The sequence below is a fragment of the Lissotriton helveticus genome, chromosome 9, assembly GCF_964261635.1.
Source record: "Lissotriton helveticus chromosome 9, aLisHel1.1, whole genome shotgun sequence".
NCBI lineage: Eukaryota > Metazoa > Chordata > Amphibia > Caudata > Salamandridae > Lissotriton > Lissotriton helveticus.
In genome coordinates, this window is record NC_136070.1 from 879,462,110 (window position 1) to 879,485,354 (window position 23,245).

At 41.9% G+C, this 23,245-nt stretch overlaps 1 protein-coding gene across 1 annotated transcript in view; it reads right to left on the bottom strand.

Annotated features, from left to right (window-relative positions):
- Positions 1-878: 878 nt before the first annotated feature.
- Positions 879-23,245, bottom strand: part of LOC144781948 (cytochrome P450 2G1-like) — a 528,779-nt gene continuing 506,412 nt past the window's right edge. The window contains exons 8-9 of the mRNA XM_078661039.1: positions 10,390-10,531; positions 879-10,191 (exon numbers count right to left, since the gene is read on the bottom strand). Coding sequence (XP_078517165.1) covers positions 9,998-10,191; positions 10,390-10,531 — 336 coding nt within the window. The 3' untranslated portion in view covers positions 879-9,997. The remainder of the gene's footprint in view (positions 10,192-10,389; positions 10,532-23,245) is intronic.

Sequence of the window (23,245 nt, forward strand, 5' to 3'; positions counted from 1 at the left end):
AGTGAGGAGCGGCGGCACAGGTAAGGAAAGGGAAAGTTTTCGAGCTTTTCCTAAACTCTCAGTGCGAGAGTGTGTGATGCAGGGGGAGGCGTCCCGGGAGGGGGGTGAAGTGAGGCAGACAGACGAAAGGCAGCTTGGAAAGGAAAATGTCAGAGCGGGAGTGAGTCGGGGCGGGAGGGGGGCCTGGTCCGTGTCCGTGCATGGGCATGCACGGACAATGTCGGGGCGGGCGGGGGCCTGGGCGGGCGGTTGACCCTGAAGCCTCATTGCCCCCAGGCAACGCTGGGGCGGGCTGCTAGTTGTATATAAAAGGATATTGCATGTCACTGAGGAGTTTCATGAGAATATAGAGGAACGAGGCTAACGGCCAGGTTCCTTTATAAAGGCATGGAACTCCGAGATGACTTTCATATTCTTCTATAGTACAGGAGCAGGGGTCCGATTCCTTATATTACATGGTCACACATTGTCCATTCCACAAGACCCTTAAATCTTTGGTGTCTTGCTCCTTCATATAAAAAAAGAAAGTTTGATTGCAGACTTGAATAAAACTGAAAAACAATAACAGCTGGTAATGTGTGCCAAAATAATAGATTCATTTAAATGTACGTCAGTTTAAAAAATCTGGTAACCCACAAGATGTACTAACCCCTTAAGGAAATTCTATCTTTTCTTTAAGGACACATAGCATTCAAAACATAAACATGCTGCTTTAAATCTCTTCTTTCTTCCGACACCGTTCATTTCAGAAACAATAATCAGAAGGAGGGACAACCAGTTCTCATTTTCATTTTTTAAGCTGCAACTGTAATGATGTTTTGTGACCTGCCTTAAACTTTCCCTGCTGGCTCTGGCAGAAACAATTGCGACATCAGAAGGCAACTGCAAAAGCTGTATTTTATTTATTTGTCATTGCGAATTAACATAAATTCATTGGCAAAAGAAAAACATGAACACAGAACATTATATCAACATGCACATTTTTTTAAAGCATTAAAAGGATTAAAATTGGATTAAGTCCAAGTGAAAAAAGCAAAATCACAAATGCCAACCGAAAAAAAGCAATACACTGGTTAAAATACTTTCAAAGGCTCAAATACTCAGGTGCGAGAAGATGGATAAGTTTGCTTTGGCATTTTCTAAGACACAGACATAATACTAAAGATAATTCTGGACCTAGATTTTTAAATCTTCAGACTGCTGACTCTGACATACCAAACTGCTTTTAGAAAGTTAGACACAAAAGCATTTTCCTAGGATTAGTGTCTGCTTGGCAACTTCGGAAACCCTCCTGGTGATGCATAATCCCCAGGCTTTTACAGAGCGGTTTAAACCATTTTGTGCATATGATCTTATATGCAGAACAAAAAAACGTGATGAATATCTTGACGAGCAGTGCTATATGCTGGGTAAAATGATGGAACATGTGCTGGTCAAGGAACTCTTCAAACTTGGGATCCGTTTTTTTGTGCAGGAAAGATTTTGTTAGGGACTCAGACGACAGTGCACCAAATTGTGTGGTCCAGGCAGATTGGCAAAAATACTCTTTTATGAAAGAGACTGTGCTAGAAGAGATTCAACTGCGGTCAAACCAGAGCCTAGCCATGTCTAGGTTGGTTAATGAGCTTTGGATGTGCTTTAACCAGAGACCGTTTGACTCCTGGTAGGGGCGGCTCTAGGCTCATGGTGGCCCTGGGCAGGGAGCGTAGGTAGCGGGCCCCGGAAAAGGGGGTACGGGCGGGGCAGTGAGCAGAGGCTAGTAAAGAGGGGGGATCAGGGTGTTTATAAGTGGAACAGAGCCGGAGGCCGCCAAATCCCTGCCAGGGGCCACCACGCAAATATGTATCCATCCTCAAAGGATTATTATATTAAGGATATATATTGGCGTGGTGGCCCCTGGGGTTTGGTGGCCCTGTGCAGGTGTACAACATGCGCATGCCTAAGGCCGCCCCTGCTCCTGGGGCCTACAAATTACATCACTTAGAGCTGCCTGATAGTGAGACAATTCTTCCGATGACCAGAATGTTAGCCAAAAAAGAATGGGCCTCAACATCGCAAAGTCGATTACCTTATGCAAGTTGAGGTCAAGGCACAGTGGAAGCAAGGGCGAGCTTTGTGGTAGCTCCAGCAATGTTCTTATGAAGAGGTTCTCAGAAGGGAGTAGACCTTCAGCTTGGCTGTGGCCCCGCAACTCAGCGCCATATAACACTGTTCTAGCAGCCTGTGCTTTATACACCTGGAGGGCAGGGAAAACTGGATAATTTTTAAAGCCCCTAAAGAACTTGATGGGGGCATTAGACCTATGCTTCAGACAGGCCTTGTTCTTGGTAACGTGTTCACCCCAGCTATCGCTCTTTGCCAGTCTGATGCCCAGATAATCAAACTCCTTGACTCCTGCCTGGGGTTTGAATAATTCTTCACCTATTCGGCATTTTAGCATTAAAGATCATAAATATAGTTTTTGAGGCATTGATCTCGAGACCCTGATGTTACAGAAATGCACACAGATTGGTACACTGAGGGATTAGAACATGCTCACTGTGATTGACTCAGTGACATACTAATGGAGTTAATGGCACAATATCATAGTGCACATTTCCTTTACTCAGGCAATGTCAAGGGCATGTGGGGTGGATGATTTAATCACTTAGAACAAGTCCTACACATGCAAAGGTGAGAGATTTCCACACTCAGAACATGTCCAGGTAATGCAGAAGACTTCCGTCCCTCAGACGAAGTCTAACACATTAGAAGCAAAGGCGTTCCAGACTCAGACCAGGTATTCACATGAAGACATGCAAGCTTTAGTCACTCAGAATAGGTAAAGTACATACATAGCTACAAGCTTCCCTCAGATCATGTCCTGAACTTGGAAAAGTACTCACTTGTCTCACTTTGAATATGTCCATGAGATACAGAAGTACAAGCTTTCCCCACTCAGAAAAAGTAAATGACACACACAACAGTGCTTTCCCTTATTAAGAAGAGGCCCTGCACAAGCAAAAGTGCAAGCTTTCCACACTCAGAATATATACAGGACATGATCAACCTTCCATCTCTCAGAATTGGTCTAACGTCGTTCAATGTGGTCCTCTGGACTCGGTTAAATCTGCATATTTTAGTGAGCATAACGGCTGCCTGCAACTAAAATTTGTTAATGAGTGGCCATTACATAATATCAGAATGTCCCAATACTAGGAAAATTAACGTGGAGAGCTATAAGGGGTTGAAGGAATTAGAAGTGCCAGACAAGTGTATTGCGACCTCAAAAGTTAAAAAGGTTTACACTTTATTTGTCACAGGGTCTATAGTCTATTTTGATGGTCAGCTGGCGGTTGGATGTTTGTGTTGGGGCAATTCATAGCTTTGGACTAAAAAAATTATTTTCAAATTTATCTACAATCTAGAGAATGTTTATATCGATCCAAACTCTAAACCAGGCACTATGTTGTTGGAGAATATACAAATGATCTTGTGCATTTTCCACTTTCCACCTATACCCACTCTTACCACTACATGGTTTCTTAGACAATAACCTTTGAAAACAGCTTTCATTATCTTCAAGACCCCGTTCATCAAGCAGGCACAACTTTCTGCAAAATTTGTTAATCAGCTTCAAGAGCAGAGCATGGCAGAGTCATGAGTTATAGTTTGTATAGTAGACCATAAATGGTGGGCTGTATGGGTTTTATAGGTTTTGCTTTGAAAACATAAGGCCATTTTAAATTTTGTTTCTCAGTTAATGTATTAGTTTTGTTCTCATGATAATTTAAGATATTTGTGCATCCTTAACCATCATTTTCTTTAAAATGTTGTGCTTTAATAAATCTCAGAGTTTAAAAAAATAAAAGGAACATTAGTGGTTGAATGCAGGTCCACCACTGTTCATTCAGCCCTCACATCACAAGGTTTAAGCTGTGCATTGAGAGAACTATATAGGTTCATGTCTCACCAAAGTAAGCAAGAATCCAGCCCCTATGTGTGCAGTGAGATCCATAGCCATATCTTGCTGACCTCTCATTGGGACACAGGCCCTGCACCCAACCACCTGCATCTGTATCAGTCACTGCATGTGGCTTTTGTGAACAGCAGGGGTTGGGAACTAGAACTGGCCTATGCACCCATCTGCCCATGCAATATCGAAGTTGAACCTTGCTACAGTACAGGTTCCCAACCACTTGTGTACTCTGCACATGTTTTACATAATCCTTGGTCATGCACACCAGGGGATAAATGCTGGGACTGGTCTGTGGCCAGCTCGTTCACCTCACTTCACTGCTGTCCTAGAAATATGAAGTGGAACCTGACCTGAGACCAGACCAAGTGCCCTATCAACTGCGTTTCCAGTTTTTGCTGAACAAGGCTTTTGACCATTTAAAGTTGATATATGGCTAGGCCTTTCCCCTGCTGCAGTGCAATTGAAACTACTACAATTGACCTTTGACCATCCACAATCAGCTCAGGCAATAGGGCACATCCAGTCTCTATTTCACCGAACACGCTGTAGAACACATGACGATTGGCCATGTGAAGAGGCCTCTTGGATCGGAGTCTGGACATCAACCAGTCCCTGTATGACAGAGCTGCAGCCATGAGAGCAAGCCTTTGGGTTCAGGGGTTGGCCTCACTGTGGTCTCTGCTCATAATCTCTGAGAGTGTATAGTCATACTGTTAAATGTTTTTCTAAAATGTATTTTCAGGATATGCAGCATACAATTTTTTTTCAAAAATTGTCAGAACTCTATGAGCCCAATTTTGGGTGTTCAAACATGTGATCCATGTCTTCAAACACTAGAACACAACTAGATCCTTATGTTTTTGTTTCTGAGACAGTGTCACTGTATCTGCTTCCCAGGGTCAGAGGATGCTCTTCTTTCTTTCTAAAATCCACCTGACATTTCTCTTCAGGATGCAGTCTTTTGTGCCCGTTGCCCAATAATGATCACAAAACCAAACATTTTCAGTGGCCTCTTCTTAGATTGCTCAGATCCAAGCATCCTGTCAAGGTCCTCTTTCAAAAATGACAAGATAGCCATAAACAGTATCATTGCAAAATCCACTTCATATTTTTTTTCAAATGCAAATAATTCAAAAATATAAACTCAATCACAAAAAGCTTTCTTTCTCGGCGTTCTGCTTCTGTACCAATTTGGTGCCATTCCGTTTAGCCTTTTTTGGTGAAGCATGGAGCAAAACATCCTATATGAACTAACATGGAAATACATCTTCTCTGATCCCTTCTTAACTTTCCTCACTCTGAATGGATCTGCACAAATCTTGGCATGTCAAAACATAGTCAGCATGCTAAGAAAGTGCCATTTTTTGTAGATTCGTTAAACAGCGCCAACTAATGGCAAACCAGAAAATGTAATTGCAATGGAAACTGCACCTGGACTGTAACTACAGAATCTCTATTACACATGTACAGGCACCCAGACACACATACGTATGAGCACAACAGAAAAAGTATTCAGCAAGACTCTCTTCATCCTGATATAGACTTAGGTTTGAGGCCCATTACGGAGGAACTAGGGTTCAAACCATTAATCTTTTGGCGTCGTCTTTGGAGTAGTCAAGACCTCACCACTTACAGAGCCGAGTTACAGGAATTTTTATCCCTGCCCAATGCCACCAAGACGCCTTGGTTAAATTACATCAAGAGTACTTGTGAGATCCTTGGACTACCAGAACTATGGTCAGACCCGGAAAGTACAAGCATCAGGATTCCGAGGAAAGCGCTGTCCAGAGCGTATTACGATAATATGCTTCTTCGAGCTCTGGATAGCACTCGTGAAGGATCTCTAACACACCACTTCATTAAAATTAAAGACTCATATAACCTTGAAAGCGTTCTGGATGGCATGACTCGAGCTCTAACAAGAAAACTGTTCCTGCAGTGGAGGTATGGGACCCTCCCTCTTGGGTCTTTCACCAAAGCATGGTCCTGTCGGCCTGCAACAGAGACGTGCCCTGCATGTGCCCATACAAAGGAGAATGATGTGCATGTCGTTTTCTTCTGTCGTGCCTACCGGAAAAGCAGGAAACACTGGCTTGTCCCCCTCCTCAAAAACGTGGGTTTTAGAACATTTTTACCTGCATACAGAGTTTTAAAGACTGATTTATCCCCGCCAACTGTGTTCGCTATAGCAACATTTTTAACCGCAATGTGGTATGCTCACATCAGACTGTTAAAGGGGGTCGGAGACTCTTGACAAACTTTCATCCCTTGACTAACTGGCACCTCTTTTTATTAATTTTTTTAATTCTTAATGCATTTTATATTAATGATATATTGATATTCCGGATTATTAACTGATGTGGTAAACTTTGTACATCTTTTATGATCATGTGATCGAAATAAAGATTTGGAATTGGCTATAGACTTAGATTTACTACATAGTGTAATCAATAAAACACAGCACAGGGGCAGATCTGATTAGATTGTCCTACCGCAGGAACATGGATGTCTGTGGGATCGAGAGCCTCATCATCGGGCGCAGAGGTCACTGTGCATCAGCTAGCATGTCATTTGTACCAGAAACGTTTTAAGGCATGGGCCAATGCCCAGGGCAACCAGATTTATAGCCCCCCCGGAAGGTGATCTCCCTCTATATCATCTCAGTATATTTCTCTATCTTATTCTCTAGTGTAATTATAGGTATTTTTGGGGCTCAGGCAAGACATTTATGAGCTGTTTTTGGGTGAATCAGTTCCTGAAAGTTTAACATAGTTTAATATTGTTGGACATTTCACTAGCTTCAGTTACCACAAAATGAGTAATACAATTCAAAATTATTCCAAACAATCAGCCCCAAAATATAACTTGACAAGGCCCCCAAAAATCCTTCAGACAACACTGATTTGTACTGCAGTCATACCCTCCAGTACAAATTACTATGCCTTAACAGATCCAGCACATTGAAAGTGTGCTTCACATTGCCTCATAGAAGAAATGCAACAAGTTTTGTGAATAATTAACGCATTTCCCATTGCTTACACCTGTGTCAAGTAGAAGTTAGTTTACAATAAAAAACAGTTCTCGCTATCTTAGCAGACAGTGGTTTGTGCTAAAGTCTATGCGTGTTGTCTACCCACCCTAGGAATGCATACTTGACATACAGAGATGCAAAAAACACAAGGTTGTTTTGGAGCTCTCAAAAGTCCTCTTTTGCAGGACAAAATACCTTTAGTGCTGAAAAGTGATGGAGCAGGGTTTGAACCCTTAGTAATACTTATTAACTGTGTGCGGTGAAAACTTATACGGAAAAGAGCTGAAATGAGGGAAAATGCTACTGCATAAGCGTGAACTAAAAGCACTGGAGTAGGCCGCAAATGCTTATGACTAATGAAAAAAAAGGACTAATGCTGCTTTTATGCACATTTTTAATGCATTGCTAGGAAAAATAATAATAACTTGAGTTGCGCACGGTTAGATGCAACACAGGGAGGGTGCGTAATGAAAGCATTACAAGTGATTAATAATGCTGTGTTTATTTTTCATAGAAGTATGGTTTTCTGGTCTGTGGGAAACGTTTGGGTTAATGAAAATGAACATTGGGAAAGTAAAGTCTAAACATGAAGGGGAAGGTGGAAGACAGTTCAGTTGTCTTTTCAAAGTTCTCTGTGCCTGCCAAAAGTTGCATGAGGAAACAAACTTTCATTAAGAGAAGAGGCGTGAATGGACAAACATGGCACAAAAGTGAATACATGAACGAGATGGAGGAAATGTGCATTTTGACAACGGCTTGGATTTGTATTTCCTTGGCTGGAAATTGATAAAATGAATAAATGAACAATAAGTTATCTAAGCGAAAAGCATATGACGAGAGTGGTGCGACAGTACACCCCCTTCCTGAACCAATAATAAGATGAGAAGTTCCCTGTTCCGCTACAAGTGTGCATTGGACAATTGGGTTTTAGGGTATAATTGTGGTTCCCGGTGGGATGGGTTTTGGTTAGTCCGGTTGGTTTGGTTGTTTCCTACCTCTGTGAGGAGAGGTCACGTCACTGTTTCCTATTCTTGAGCTGGCGGTTCCTGTCTGCTGATTCGTGACTTAGACTTTGCCTTTCAGCTCTTCTTGAGGGGCCTTACTGCTCTCATGGCCAGAGAATCGCTTTCCTATTTTCAATTGGGTTAGTATAGACAGAAACTGAATTTGCATAATCATGCAAATATATTTTGTCTCTGAACCTTTTGTCTCTTCGCCTATTCACTCCATTATGTACTGTCAATGAGATGTGAATTGTCATTTTCTCTAATATTGTTCCTTGTGATGGTCTATGATTCATGCTGTATGTTGGTATCGATAAGCATGTTTCACATTTATTTAGATAATGCATCATAATCATAGAAACGAGTTAGTCTTTATTTAAGGTGTTTATTATAATTCATGAGTATTTTTGGAACTGATTGTCTGTTTGCCAAACCGTGTCAACTATAAAGATTGCATCGCCATATTTAGTACTCTAGGGATGAAGATACAAATTGGTTATTGGTAACGTTGGTATTCATTTAGAAATTATACTCACCCAGGGTGAAGGGACTGTGTTGGGTAATGAAATCACTGGATCAATATTAAATGCCATGTGTCACTTTCCTTCACTTTGCGCTGGCACAAAGCCATAGTAAATCTCGGCCTTGGAGTTTTTGGCTGCAGTAAATTCATCTTTCCTTGCAGTATATATAATTCCTCTGCGAAAGCAGAAGAGGGAAATTTTCCATATTTAAACTTATCAACTATGATGAAGAAGGTTTTCTAGTCAATGTCGCTGAGAAATTGCTGGTGGAATAATCACCAATGCACGCTTCCCCTGGTTGAATTATGATCAATATGCCCCTTGTCCGTACAGGGACACTGCTAGTGACCACACACCTGTCCTCTTAAAAATAGTCGAGGTGTTTCGCAACGTTTAAGGGACACTATAATCACCTTGTTTTGATATAGGCTCCCTCCATTTCTCTATTAGTCTTTCATTTACTTTATTCTGCCAGACCCGATGGCTCAGTCAGTCTAGATTGGGCTGTTTATCCATAACCCTTTATGGCAGAGCAGGCTCTGAACTTTGGCAGAAAGAGTGGACAAGCCAGCCAGATTATCACGTTGTGTATTCACACAATTGGGTAACGTGAAAAATTAGGAAGTTTGGTAGATAGAGGTTCGGTCTGAACATCAATAAAGCCATGACTTTCGCATTAAGTAATCCATCACCATCGTGTTACCTTGAGCAGAGGCACAGCCTTCATCATCATGATCGTAGCCTGAGATCCAATTACTTGCAACTTTTTTATGTCCAGTGACATTACAAAGTACAACAAGGAGGAAGGTCATTTTACGGTAAGAAAAGCTCTGCCTTTCCACATGCGCCTGATCAAGTCAGAGCAAGAGTTTAGGAAGGCCTTAAACATAGGGGCAGATTTACAAGCCCCTTGCGCCACTTTTGAGGCACTTTAACATGTGACAAGTGACGCAAAAGTGGCGAATGGGGCTTGTAAATCTGCCCCATGGTTCTTCTCTCAGTAGTAGTAATATTTTTTGTCAGACAGCAATAGAGCCGAGACACCTCCGCTGAGGTAGCTGTGCGTTCCATACATGCACATTGATTAAATCACCACCATTCTCCAAATCTCTAAATCAGACCTTCTATTCATGTGAACGCTGCAATCGACAAAGAGCAATGGAATTAGAAATATTGCTGGCTGGCTACAATAGTCAAGAGAGGTATAGCCATAAATGACTCTTTTAACAGTACAGTGGAATATGGGATGTGGGATGCTAATAAGGGTCCCTGTGTGTTTTTTTGTGTGAGTCGTGTATATGATTGCCCTTTCCACATAATCTGTTAAGTGTATTTATAGTTGCAGCTACTCTTTGTTATTCTTTAACCAGAGCACCCCAATGTTTTATATGAATGTAGAAAAAATAGTGAATCTTAAGTATAGCATCATATTGGTAATCATAACCCAGGCCACAACATGAATCAGGTAGCAGATATTCAATTATTGCTTTCCTTGACGGGGTACAAACGATAACTTATAAGCAGGAGCCACGTTTGAGATGCCAGACTCTTGAGGTGTGAGGTCAATGTCCTTGGGGTCAAGCGGAGATTTTAAGCTGAAGTTCTGCAGGATTGTGGTGAGGAACATAAAGATCTCCGTACGAGCCAGGCCCTCTGCTAGACAGTTCCGCTTTCCTGGAGAAGACAAAAACGATGATATCGAAAACAATGGCCACATTTTATCAGACATCAAGTGAACATTAAGCATGAGATAGGAGCATAATACAGCAAAGAAAGAGTCCCAAAGGGCTCAAGGCGGCCCCATTACTCAAGGGAAGAGATAGGAATTTAGGAAAACAGACTTATTTCAGGTAAAGTGTCTTAGGATATTACCGATAGAGAAAGGCACAGATGCATTAATTGTTTTGAAAGCCCCGTTCTCGTCCAAAAAGCGCTCAGGGTTGAAGTTGTCTGGGTCTTTGAAGTATTTTCTGTCTTTTAGTACAGTGGAAAGTAAATACATCACATCAGTTCCCTGCAAAGGACAGACAAGGAAAGGGACAGTGAAGTTTTTTTTTCCTAATCAGTTTTCTGACCTCTGTGTTTCATCCACTAACAATTTCAATCGGACTTGTGTAACTTGCTACTTAGCACACTTTCAAAGAATATCACCTATAGGACACAGCCTATGGTAACCCAAATGAGAGCCTGAAGAGGAGCACATTTGCCAGACCACAACCACCAATGAAATCAAAGAATGCAACTGAGCACTTAAAAGAAAAAATAAGAGACTGACTGTTTAAGTCTACTAAGAACATTACAAGTGTATAATGTGTATAATCTGTGTTTGGCACAAAGCACCTTAAGAAGCACATCTACTTAAAAAAACTCAGAGGTAAAAAAGATGACAAGACATTGGAACGTGTTAATTAAAGTGTTAATTCATAGCAAAGCACTGGCACCACGCAATATGAGGCTCAGATGATCACAACAAACAAGGGAGAGGAAATTTCAAGAGAGCACTAGGGGGAATATTGATCAAAGATTTGCATCACCCTTGAGCTACACAAAGTAGCACAAGGGTGACTCAAATCCAGCCACGGCCCGTGGAGAGAGTTGTGGTGGAGCAGGGAGGCGGGCGGGGGAGGGGCAGGGTGGGGGAAGATAAAAACCGGCATATGGACTTTTGGAGGTAAGTAAACAATCTATACTACTATTATAAAGAGAGAACTTTGAACCTTTGAGGCGGGTAAACTCAGGAACCACAGCACCAATCTAAACACCCAATACATTGTTGTAATTGTCAGGGTCTGCAGATGGACATAGGCTATATAAAAAAATAAAATATACGTTCATTAAAATATTTACGATAAAAAAAAAGTAGTCCCTTGGAAGTAGCGCCGGCCGCGACGTGCGTGCTGACATCAGGAGCGCGGGGAGGAGCGGCGTACAGGAGCGCGAGGAGGAGCGGCGGACATGAGAGCGGGGAGGATCGGTGGACAGGCGGGGAGGAGCGGTGAGGAGCGGCGGACAGGCGGTGAGGAGCGGCGGACAGGCGTGGAGGAGCGGCGGCTGAGGTAGGTGAAGCGGCCCGTGTGCGGCTCATTGGGGGCCTTGAAAGTGGCGGGTGCGCTCCGGGGGACCCCCGGACAACGTCGGGGCGGGCGGGGGCCCTGAAGCCTGAGACAACATCGGGGCGGGCGGGGGCCCAGAAGCCAGATTGCTCCCGGACAACGTCAGGACGGGCTGCTAGTTTAATTAATAAAACGAATTTCGTAGCGTGCACTGCATCGCATTTTGCAATGCAGTGCACGCTACAAAATTCGTTTTGTTAATTAAATTGTTTACTTACCTCCAAATATCCATATGCGGTTTTTTTCACCCCCCATCCTGCCCCTCCCCCGCCCCGCCTCCCTGCCCCACCGAAACACCCTCCACGGGCTGCGGCTGCTCAAATCCTATAATGATATTTACTAAGCCACACAAGGCCACTTTGCATGGTCATGCATGGCTTGGTAAATCTGGAGTAACGCAAGGCAGTCCAAGTTGCTGCCTTGCATAACTGTGCTTCAAGGAGGTGCTCCATGGGGGGAGTGTGGGTTTTCCCACGCATCCACCCATGGATTTTGGTGCATTCCCAGATTTATCAAGAGTCGTAAACCTGAGAATGTTTCAAAATGCTGTGCCTTACCAGGCGTACCAAGGAGAAATATCCTTATTTCTCCTCATTTTGTCCTCTTCAACATGTGCTGTATTCTGCAGCACACATAGAAAAAGTAAATAGCCTCAGAGGATTGTTTTTGTGCGGGAAGGTCTGCCTTCCTACACAAAAACAATCCTGTATCCAATATAGTGACACTTGCACCATGGTACAAGGGTTCATGCATTGGCACCAGGCAGCAGTTTGTGTGCCAGCGCCTGCAAATAGTGGGAATGTTCCATATTTATCGAGATATGGTGCATTCAGGCCCTCTCCCTTTCACGCAGCAGAGCATGGTGTCTTGCTGCATTGCGTTACATGAAATAATGCAAAATATGGCCCTAAATCTTTAAAGCACCTCCAGAAACATTGTTATGGAAGTAACATACCTGCAAATGCTTGGGAACTGTTAAGCTTCGTTAAAGTATGGATGCCAGCATCACCAATCATTACACTGTACTCTATTAAACAACCAAGCGATCATTTGTTCTTTATTTGGCTTAAATATAATCCATTAAAGCTGCATAATCAGTTTATTAATATCAAATACAAATAAAGAAATCCTTCCTAATTTATCATACAGTTAGTACTCTGCGTATCGTTTAAAAGCAAAAAGATGCAGCAAGGTGCCTTAGCTCTCATATTGACATAATGTAATTCAAAAGTGAATACAGCTCAATATCACAACTGCACATTGCTGCAAAGTCATCCTGTGCCCTGGGCACCCACCAACTTTTTGCTGGTGGTAACTGACTCTGACCTACCATGGGCTCTGCCTAACAGGTCTAAGGCGGGTGCTATGCTGAAAGAGGCACTTAGAAAGCAGTGAAAACACCTACATACACTATGAGTTAGGGTACCCCTGTGATTGGCATGACTTCCCCTATTAGGCCCTAGTACATAATAGGGCAGGGGATATTGAAACTACCTTTAAGTCCCTTGTGTATAATGGGGCATGGAAGTTAGAAGCCAGCAGCCCTTTCTGCACTTGCTTGTGTGCACTGCTGAGACTGAGGTCAGTTTAAAAGCAGCCCTGTGTTGCAGGACTGCATTTAAAAATGCTAATTGTGCCCAAACTCAACTGTGAGGTTTGTGGCACTTATAAATGAAGACACTACAATGTTTGGTCATATTATGGACCCCCAGGGTCTCCACTTGGTGTCCAGGGGGTGGAGGGTCGGTTAGTTCAAACGAGGACCCTTACAAAATGGGTTTTATATGCCCTGGGTTAAGTGAAATTGCATATTTCACTCCCCACATTGTGGTTCATAAAATCGACTTTAAGAAAAAAATTCAGCCTTCCAGTAGTCTGTCCTGATTGGTCAGAGTTAAGTTGATTAGCCAGGCTCCTTTGATAAGGTGATAATAAGCCCTTGGGATTAGCCAGCTCTTCTGGGAGGGCAGAGTCTGGCTATATAGGAATGTTAGAGCCAGTGACAGAAGTTGTAAACCATCCCCTTCAAAGAGGGGAGGGGACAGGTAATGTAAATCAGGTTCAGTTAAAACTCGACCTTTATAATCTAACTGCAGTCAATCAAAGACTACCAGATGATTAAAGTTTATTTCAGAGTTAACTCATATTGATTACCATAACATAAGGGGGCACAGTTTGCTGATGTCCTCTAAATATGTATGCTCAAGCTCCGAAATGGACATTTGGGTGAAGAAACTGGCCAGGAAAGCCAACAGCCATTTTCAATATTTTGTATGCATGAAAAATCAGTATATCCATATAGACTCATGCTGTAGGTATCAATCAACAAACATTTTACCATATAGATGGCAAGCATATCTTTCAGAGGTTTTAGGCATAAAATGAAAGCTGATTTAAAAATATTCTGTTTTTCTAATATTCGGAAGATGGTTGCAATAACACACATTACCTAATGGGACACCAAGGCATGAGAAAGCCTGTACACTGCTTATCCTAACACCACATATCATGTGTGCCCTAATTTTAATGCCCTTTGGGCCATAACCCATACCATGGATTCTAGACAATCTTGTGGTTCCTAACAGAGCAAAATAATTGAGGAGTTTCTGGAGACTGTTGATTGTAATGGCCAAAATACTGTATCACTGGCATGGCATATAAAAGCAGAAAAATAAATTAACATGGGTGTTGGGAAGTACCAGATCGCGTTTAGAATCTTAAAAGCAGACACTTTCGGGCCAATTGTTTTTTTTCCTCAGTCGTTTTCTGTTATCCTTTTGGTTGATTCGCAAAAAATTCCTTCGTTAGTTACGACACCATTTTAAAAATTCCTTTGTTAGTTACGACACTATTTTAATTCCATTTATTTTATTTTATAATGATATACATGTAATTTATATCCTTAGCTGATTTATATGGTTTATTTCCCATATGTTTGGTGGTCGTATTGCTTCCCTTAGATTGATGGTACATGTATTCATGTTCTTAAATTGATTTGAGATGTCATTTGTATCTGTGATTGCAAAGGTTTATTACTATTTTAATTATTGATATATTTATGTTTTATACCTTGTATACTTTGATGGTTTTTCGACAAATGACCGAATAAAGATATGTGATGATGATGATGATGATGAAAAGATTGAATACCCAGATTTGGAAAATCACAGTCTTTGGCTACCAGAAACTGCTTTAGACAAGGTAAAGAGAAAAGGTTCCAGCACACATTTTTGGTGAATACATTACTCAAGCTTCAACTCAGAACAAACCTCTTTGGACCCAAACCTGATACTGACAGCAGCTTCACTGTGCGGCTGTCTCAAAAAGCAAATATTAGGTCCCTCAACACCTGTCAAGGACATATTGGATAATGATTTTGATTGATTAACACAATCAAGCACACTACTTAAATCCATGAAGGCCAGATCTATATACCTTTCTTCAATTTCTACCTAGTACTCAAATACACATTTAAAAGGTGATTGCCGGGACTATTCAGATGAGGAGATCCTACAACAAGAATTGAAACTAACTGAAACACAACTACATTTGGAATTCTTGCACATGTAAGACATTATGTGAAGGATGAGAAGTCTAGCAAATAGAAGGTAGATGTAAAGACCAAAGCTTAATGAATATACAATATAAATGTTTACATAGATTCAACCTGACCAAATTCATCCAAAACAACCTACTACACCAAATGTCACCCCTCATCACTCTCCTAAAAAACATACCATATCAGCGTATGTTTTATGCTACTGATTCTCTGTAAATATTTAATAATTGATGGAATTATCACTGATCTATCCTAAACAAAATTCAGGACTTACAGAAGTACATACAGAACATTACTGACATTCAGAAAGAATTGAGAAGATTGCCTCCTGCAGGTGTTTTTGGAATTCAGTTGGAAATTAATTTAGTGCTACAGGCTGGTGGTTTGGAAATTTGGTAAGTGTCATGCTTGGTTCCATCTTGAGACCTCTTTTGATCAGTGCTCATTGGGCAGTGGTTGGGATTGTGACAGTGAAGGTGTGCAGGAGATACAAGGCAAAGACAGGAGTATCCAGAAAAAGAGAAGACATAGAATTAGAAAAGAAACAGAGTAATTATTACAATGACATTAAGCATTTAGAGGAGTTCAGAAGAAAAGCAATTGACACAACAAGGGTTTACATTAGTTGATCTGATAAGATCAAGATATAAGATCAAGAGATCATGTGATGGATCGATATGCAATCAGAGGGGGGATTGGAGCGGTGCAATTTTGATTTCTACTTGAGATATCGTAGGAGTGCATTATAATCATGTGTAGTCAGCCCTTGAATATACTCTGTGTGATTAATGTTACTAAAGGAAGATATTGCATATTTGAAGTACTCCATGTGAAGGCTAACCTGTTTTATAAAATGTTTCCCTAGAAATGTAATTTAAAAAGGTTTCTGCTGTACAGATATAATAATATTTTAACAGATCCTAAGCTTATAAACGTATCTCATGTGAAGGTAATGAAATAATGTGTCTGTGTAAACTACGGTTGCCATTTATAAATGTAGAAAGGAGTATAACTATACTGATGCATCTTAAAGTGACATCTTTTACTTATATAATTTGCATTTATTCATTAATTGAGAAACTGTTTTTATTCTTTGTTTAGAAATGTACAGGTACTTGTACCCTGTGCTTTAGTAAGTTGACATGATTTAGAGGCCTCAAGTATAGTTGCAGTTCACAATTCATTCAGCGTGCGGAACTAAAACGCATGGTTGCGTCTAAAATAAATGTTTACTGCTGTATTACTTTGGAAAGGTACATTTTTCTTAATTTTTCTTGTGTATTTTTTCTTGTTAGATAGATATAGCACCAACATTAAAAAAAGATAACATCATTGTTTTGCAATTGCTTTATAATGAATTCCAAACGTGGATGAACTGAGTAAATATACGTCTGTTTCACAATTAACTCCTCAATATATCCTCTTCATGGATGTTAAAAAACACTTTTCCAATTTGTTTTACTCTAACAGATATATGAAACAATATATGCTCATTAAATATTAAAGTACGAGCTCAATTCTACCACAGACTGCACAATTTTTCGTGTAACTACTAAATATTCAAACGTTTTGAAAAATATAATAGTTTCACAAGTTTCAAAGGTATTCATATTTTGGTATTATATGTTTCTAACATTTTAAGGGAGGACCCCTTTTTATATCCTCTTGAAAAATTGCAGTCCTGAAGATAGTCTCAGTGATGTATTGCTAAAGAGACTGAAACGTCAACTCAGTGTCCTATTTCCATTAGAAATTATTGACTTATTTGAACCCCGCTGTTTACATTTCTTATATATTAATACTTATTTTTTGAATATCAAATATTGAACAATAACACTTGCCATGTAATTATTTTTGTTGGAAGAGTAATGTTCCTTCGTTAATTGGGTGTTGCAATTATCTTTAAACTGATGTATGGATGTCATAATTTGATATATTTAATTTTTCTAAATCTTTAAATATTTTGGTTATACAAATCCTTTTTTGGTCCTTTATATTGATTATTGTTTACCCAATGCCTCAAGGGAATACTGAGTTGCCCTTTTTCTTATTATATATCAAGTATAGTTGTAGCACAAATTAATATTTCAATCCTAACTTCGATTTGCATTTATCCCTCAATGTGTAATTTTTTCTGCTTGCATATTTTATTTCCGCTGCAGGTGCTGACAAGTCTTCAGTAGTTAGTAAAAGAACGGTTTGTGCTTTAGTTAGATAGCAAGGTATAAGAAAGTGGAATTTGGCAAGAAGCAATATGATAGTGTGAGTAATCAACAAAGACCACCTGAAAATAAATCAGTAGATATTCCGATGTTGTTGGAATACACTCAGTGTGTTAAAATACCCCTCACACACCAAAAGGGCCCTTGGTGTCATGCTTCATCATCGGGGTCTTCCCGCCCCCGCTGCGGGACGGGGCAGTGCTGCGACAAGCGGCTACGCCGGAGCACCTTTTAGATGTGAGTGCTATGTGAGTGATAATGAGGTGAGTGTCAGTGGGGTCAGGAGTGATATAGGTGAGTTTAAAAGATACCTGGCCTGGTGTTAGAAAAAACTGTTTAATAGGCACTGGCTGGTATCGTTAAAAAGGGTGAGGCGGAGGGCAAGAGCGGGTTACTAGTCTTGCTCTCCTGTGTGGGTCAACATGTTTCGGGGCGACATGCCCCTTTGTCAGGACCGGGTATATAGATCCCCCTGTCACTCACTAATGTGCTCCCACAGATGGAGAGTGTTATGTATTATCAATGTGTATAGATAGACTTAATAGATACACGTGAAAAAGCTAGGTCAGAAATACGCCTGAAAGGATAAGAACACAGGTTTTAGAAAGAGCGCGGATCCCAATGCGCTTTACTAGAGAGTACCTGTAAGGAAAGAAAATACAAAAAAAGGGAACAAAACACACTTATAGGCTTTTACATGGCACGCCAAAGATTTCTTGGGGGGACCAGGTTGCCGAATATGGATAGAAAATACAAAAAGGGAAAAAACACACTTATAGGCTTTTACATGGCACGCCAAAGATTTCTTGGGGGGACCAGGTTGCCAAATATGGTGATAGTGGGAAGGAATAGACACAACTGTATACACACACAACATAGTAGAGCACCAGACACTAGCAGTGAGATGCATATTCAACCAGATACATACTTTTGAAATGAGGAGGCAATGCCCCATGAGCCAACCTGGGCGAAGGGTACAGAGGGTCCAACTGTGGGAAGGAAATGGAGAAAAGGCAGAGATAGTATTGCCAGGACCTAGAGTAGCTACATACACTAAATTGATTAGAGTAGTGTATTCCAGGTCAGTTCTATCGGCTATGCCGTACTTACTCAACCCCCACACCTCAGTGCTTCCTCCTTCGTCAGTGGCTTCCGTGATAATGGTAAGCCAGGGCGGGGCGGGTCTTTTTATAGTCTGGCAGAGGCTCGTTGATTGAGCCCTGATTGTTAAACTCGATTCCGATGTGAGCGTTCGGTCGAGTAGTTAGGGCTGGTAACCAGGGTGGCCATTGTTAAATGTCCGAGGACGGCTGGGCGGAGGTGAGTTTTAAGGGATCACTCATAGGATCTGTATGTCCTATTATAATGTTGGATCGCGGTAGGCAGATGGTGTTGATAAGTAATATACACCCTTTGTCCGCGCTGGTGAGTGTAACGGCATCTGCGCCGACACAGGGGCGCATGCGCGGTGAAGTTCAGTGTTGAGTATTCACTTGGCGCATGCGCGGTGATGCTTAGTTTAGAGTTATTCAGCGCATGCGCGGGGAAGAGGCGTTCCTTCGCGCTACTCGTTCATGAAGATTATGGATCCATGGGAGATTCCCTGGTGTTGTTCAAAAGCAGGGGGAAGTGGGACATATAAGCTGCTTTTGAGAAAAACCACTAGAGACACACTAAGCAGCTCTTGTTCTTGTTGAATGGCAGTATAACAAGGGGAAAGTATCTGTTTTTTAGTCTTTGCACGCGTTATTCAACACTATGAAATACATATTAACAAGTCATGTTCCACTGTGCCAGCCTGCAGGTTATTGGGTTGGCCGGAAAAGGAAAACAGCTCTTGTTCTTATTGAATAGCAGCAGAACAAGGGGAAAATCTGATTTACAGTCATTGCAGACGTTTATACAACACCTTAAGAAAAATATAAATAGATACATATTTACAAGTCATGTTCTCCTGCACCAGCCTGCAGGTCATTGAGTTGGCTGGAAGGAGAAAGTGGTATTGTGCTTTACATTGACACTGTATTCATGTCCCGATCTGTAAACAGGCGCTCACATGGTACCTGGGTGGATCATACCTTAAATTGGGACCAGGGAATATCGTCATTCAACCCTGTTAGGTGGGTGCCCAAGCGGTAGACCCAACGTTGTTCCTTAACAAGAAGGTCCTTGTCATTTCTGTAGGCTTCTATGACTGTCCATTTTAGGTCATCCACACTGTGACCCATTGTGGCATAGTGGGTGGCCATTCTTGTGGTAGTTTTTTTGCAACGTACGTTGCTGCGATGTTCGCCCATTCGTATTTTGACCGGCCTTGTGGTCATGCCAATATATTCTTTCTTGCACGGGCAGGTGATCAGATAGACCAAGTTCCGGCTGTTGCAGTTAGTAAAGGAACGTTGTTCCCATGTAGACTGGTTGGAAAAAGTTATATTCCGACTTTTTTTTGTGTACTGACAAGATGTGCATGAGCCACACGGATGGTGCCCGCCAATAGTTGAGAGTTTAGAGGGTCCCTCGTTTGTGAGTTGTTTTGGTCTCGTGTGGACCAGCAAATCCTTCAGGTTCTTACCTCGCCTGTGTGCAAACATGGGTTTCGGGAAATCTAATTTCCCGCAATTTAGTATTTTCCAGTGTCTATTCACAATCTTTGTGATCTGGTTCGAATTGGTGTTGTATGTTGTGACACAAATAGGGCGTTGGTCTTGTTCCTTTTCTGCTGTGGGTTCTAATAAGGCATCTCTGTTGTTATTTCGTGCTCTCTTAAAACCCTTGTTGACCACCTTGCTAGGATAGTTTCTGCTACTGAGCTTCGTTTTCAAGTCAGCTGCTTGGGTCTTAAAGTCTTGGATAGCGCTGCAATTACGCCTAAGGCGGAGGAACTGTCCGTAGGGTAAATTGTCGCGTAGATGTCGTGGGTGGAAACTACTATATAGCAACAGGCTGTTTTTAGCCGTGGGTTTGAAGTGAGTACATGTTTCTAAGTTGCCATTAGAGGGGTAGATATTAAGATCAAGGAAGACTAGGTTTTCTTTAGAGGCTGTGTGGGTGAACTTGAGGAACCGGTCTTGTTGGTTCAGCCAAGTCATGAATTGGACAACAGAGTCTTGATCTCCCCTCCAGATGACTAAAACGTCATCTATGTATCTTTTCCATGCGACCACATGGTTCTTGTAAGGGTTCTGGTCGTTCAGGATTCTGGTGGCTTCGAGATGGTGCACGTAGAGCCCTGCTAGGCTCGGCGCACAGGTGCTGCCCATGCTCGTGCCGTGTTTTTGTAGGTAGTATGTGTTTTCATACATGAAAAAATTCTTCTTCAGGGTCATGGAGATGCATTCAAGGACCACCTGTCTCGGGGTGTGGTAGGCCCATGGGGTAGAGAACAGAACTTCCTCAATTATTTCCAGAGTCTCTTGATGGGGGAGACTCGTGTATAGACTCTCCACATCCAGACCTAAGAGGAGGTCTTGTTCGGGGTCAAAAGATATTTCTTTTACCAGCTGTAGGACTGCTTTTGTGTCCTTTAGGTAGGTACTCGTCTTTTGCACTATCGGTCTTAGGAAGGCATCGGCAAATTTTGATAAGGGTTCAAGGATTGACTGTATCCCGGATACTATAGGACGCCCAGGTGGATATGGGGCGTCCTTATGAATCTTGGGAATAGTATAGAAATAAGGAGTCTTTGGATTTTTTTGAATCAGAAAATCGCTCTCTTGTTTTGTTAGCCAGTCGTGTGCCATTGCTTCTTCAATCATTATGAGGATACAGATCCTAACTTCTTCAGTCGGGTCTTCCCTTAGTATTTGATAATTGCGTCTGTCTTCAAGTAGTTTCCTGCACTCCCTATCGTAATTGGTATATGTTTGTATCACCGTAGCCCCGCCTTTGTCGGCTGGCTTAATTACAATAGTTTCATTATTTGCGAGTTCGTGAAGGGCCGTTCTCTCAGCTGTGGAGGTGTTGTTAAAGATATCCCCACCGTCAGTGGTTAGCTTCTCCAGATCTGCCATAACTGCCTTTTCGAAGGTTAACAGTTCAACTGGTAACATTGAGTCTAGAGGTGTGAAAGTGGATTTGTTTTTTAAGCCTGTATCTGATCGGACAATTGTTTCATTGTTTGAGTCCTGAAAAAAAGCTTTTAGCTTAAGTTTTCGCGTAAATTCTTTCATCTCTTGGCAGAGTTTGAATTTATCCATTTTGTGAGTAGGGACAAAACCTAAGCCCTTACTTAGGACATTGTCCTGGGCTTCCGTTAGTAAGTGGTCAGACAAATTTACCACTAAGTTCCTCGACTGGTTGACGCTGTTTGACTCCGGGTTGATACACCTAGGGGTGTCACTGGCTGTTGATTCCAGTGGACCTGTGTACCTTTCCGATTGCGACCCTTTCTTGTTCCTTGGCGCTGGCCTAAAAAAGGCGGTTGGCCATAGTGGTTGAAAGGGGGCATTTGTTGGTCCCATGGTGGGAATTGATTCCCCATGAAAACAGGCCCTGGTGGGTATTGCATGAAACCTGGAGGTCCTTGCATGAAGGGAGGTGGTCCTTGATAAGGGCCCCAACCTCTCCCACCTCGTGGGTAGCCTTTGCCAAAGAATTGTGTCCCTCCTCGTGTGCTCTGGTTGCTGTTCCTACTGGAGTTTGATCCGTTGGAACTAGTATCTGACAGATCAGTGTCTTGGTCATTGTTCTGGTTTTTGGACACATGGTCTTTTCTAATGTAGGGGTATATACGTTCATGTGTAAAGTTCTCTGTATCTTTTTTGTGTTTTTTATACTTGTTCTTTTTGAGGGTACACTCAAATTCTGTCATTTCTTGATTTAGTTCCTCCAGTCTTTTTTTCAGAGCGGTTGGGGATAGGTAACTTTTTATCTTCACTTCTAACTGGGTTATCTCTATTTTGAGTTCTTGTGTTAGTTTTGTTGCAGTTTTTACTATGAGGACTAGCCAGTCCCTAGTACACCTCCAGCTTATTAGAGACCAATCCCTCTTGAATTCCAAATCATGCGTGAAGATAAACGGTTCGTTTTTCACTATTAGGCCAGGAGGGGCCGTTTTTGATTTCAAATACTCGGACATGAGAAGCCCATGTAGAGCTGTCTTTATTTGTGTTCTCCTAAGGGCTGCCAACTCGTCCCAGTCGCCTTCATTGATGCCTGGTTCTGTGTTGCTCTGCCCTTCGAATGGGCGTAAGGTTGCTAGGATCCTATTGACCTCCTCATCGTCAAATGCGAGGCCTCCAGCTTCCTCCATCGAGGCTAGTAAGATGTGTGTATACTAGATGTGTGTGCGTTGTTAGTTGTGACTATGTGTGTAGGCAAGGGGGGATAGGAAAGGGGTAGAAGAAAGTAGAAAAAAAACCGAGTTGGCTTTTCTACTGAAGTCCAGAAATTCTGGTCGACTCTAATTGGAGCAAAAAAACTCCCACAGCTGCGCGCTGTCTCAAGACTAAGGGATATCAAAAAAGGGAGTGAAGAGGTGGTGCAACTCGGCACCGCGGTGGGCTAATCCTCCTCTTATGAAAGTATGAGTAATCAACAAAGACCACCTGAAAATAAATCAGTAGATATTCCGATGTTGTTGGAATACACTCAGTGTGTTAAAATACCCCTCACACACCAAAAGGGCCCTTGGTGTCATGCTTCATCATCGGGGTCTTCCCGCCCCCGCTGCGGGACGGGGCAGTGCTGCGACAAGCGGCTACGCCGGAGCACCTTTTAGATGTGAGTGCTATGTGAGTGATAATGAGGTGAGTGTCAGTGGGGTCAGGAGTGATATAGGTGAGTTTAAAAGATACCTGGCCTGGTGTTAGAAAAAACTGTTTAATAGGCACTGG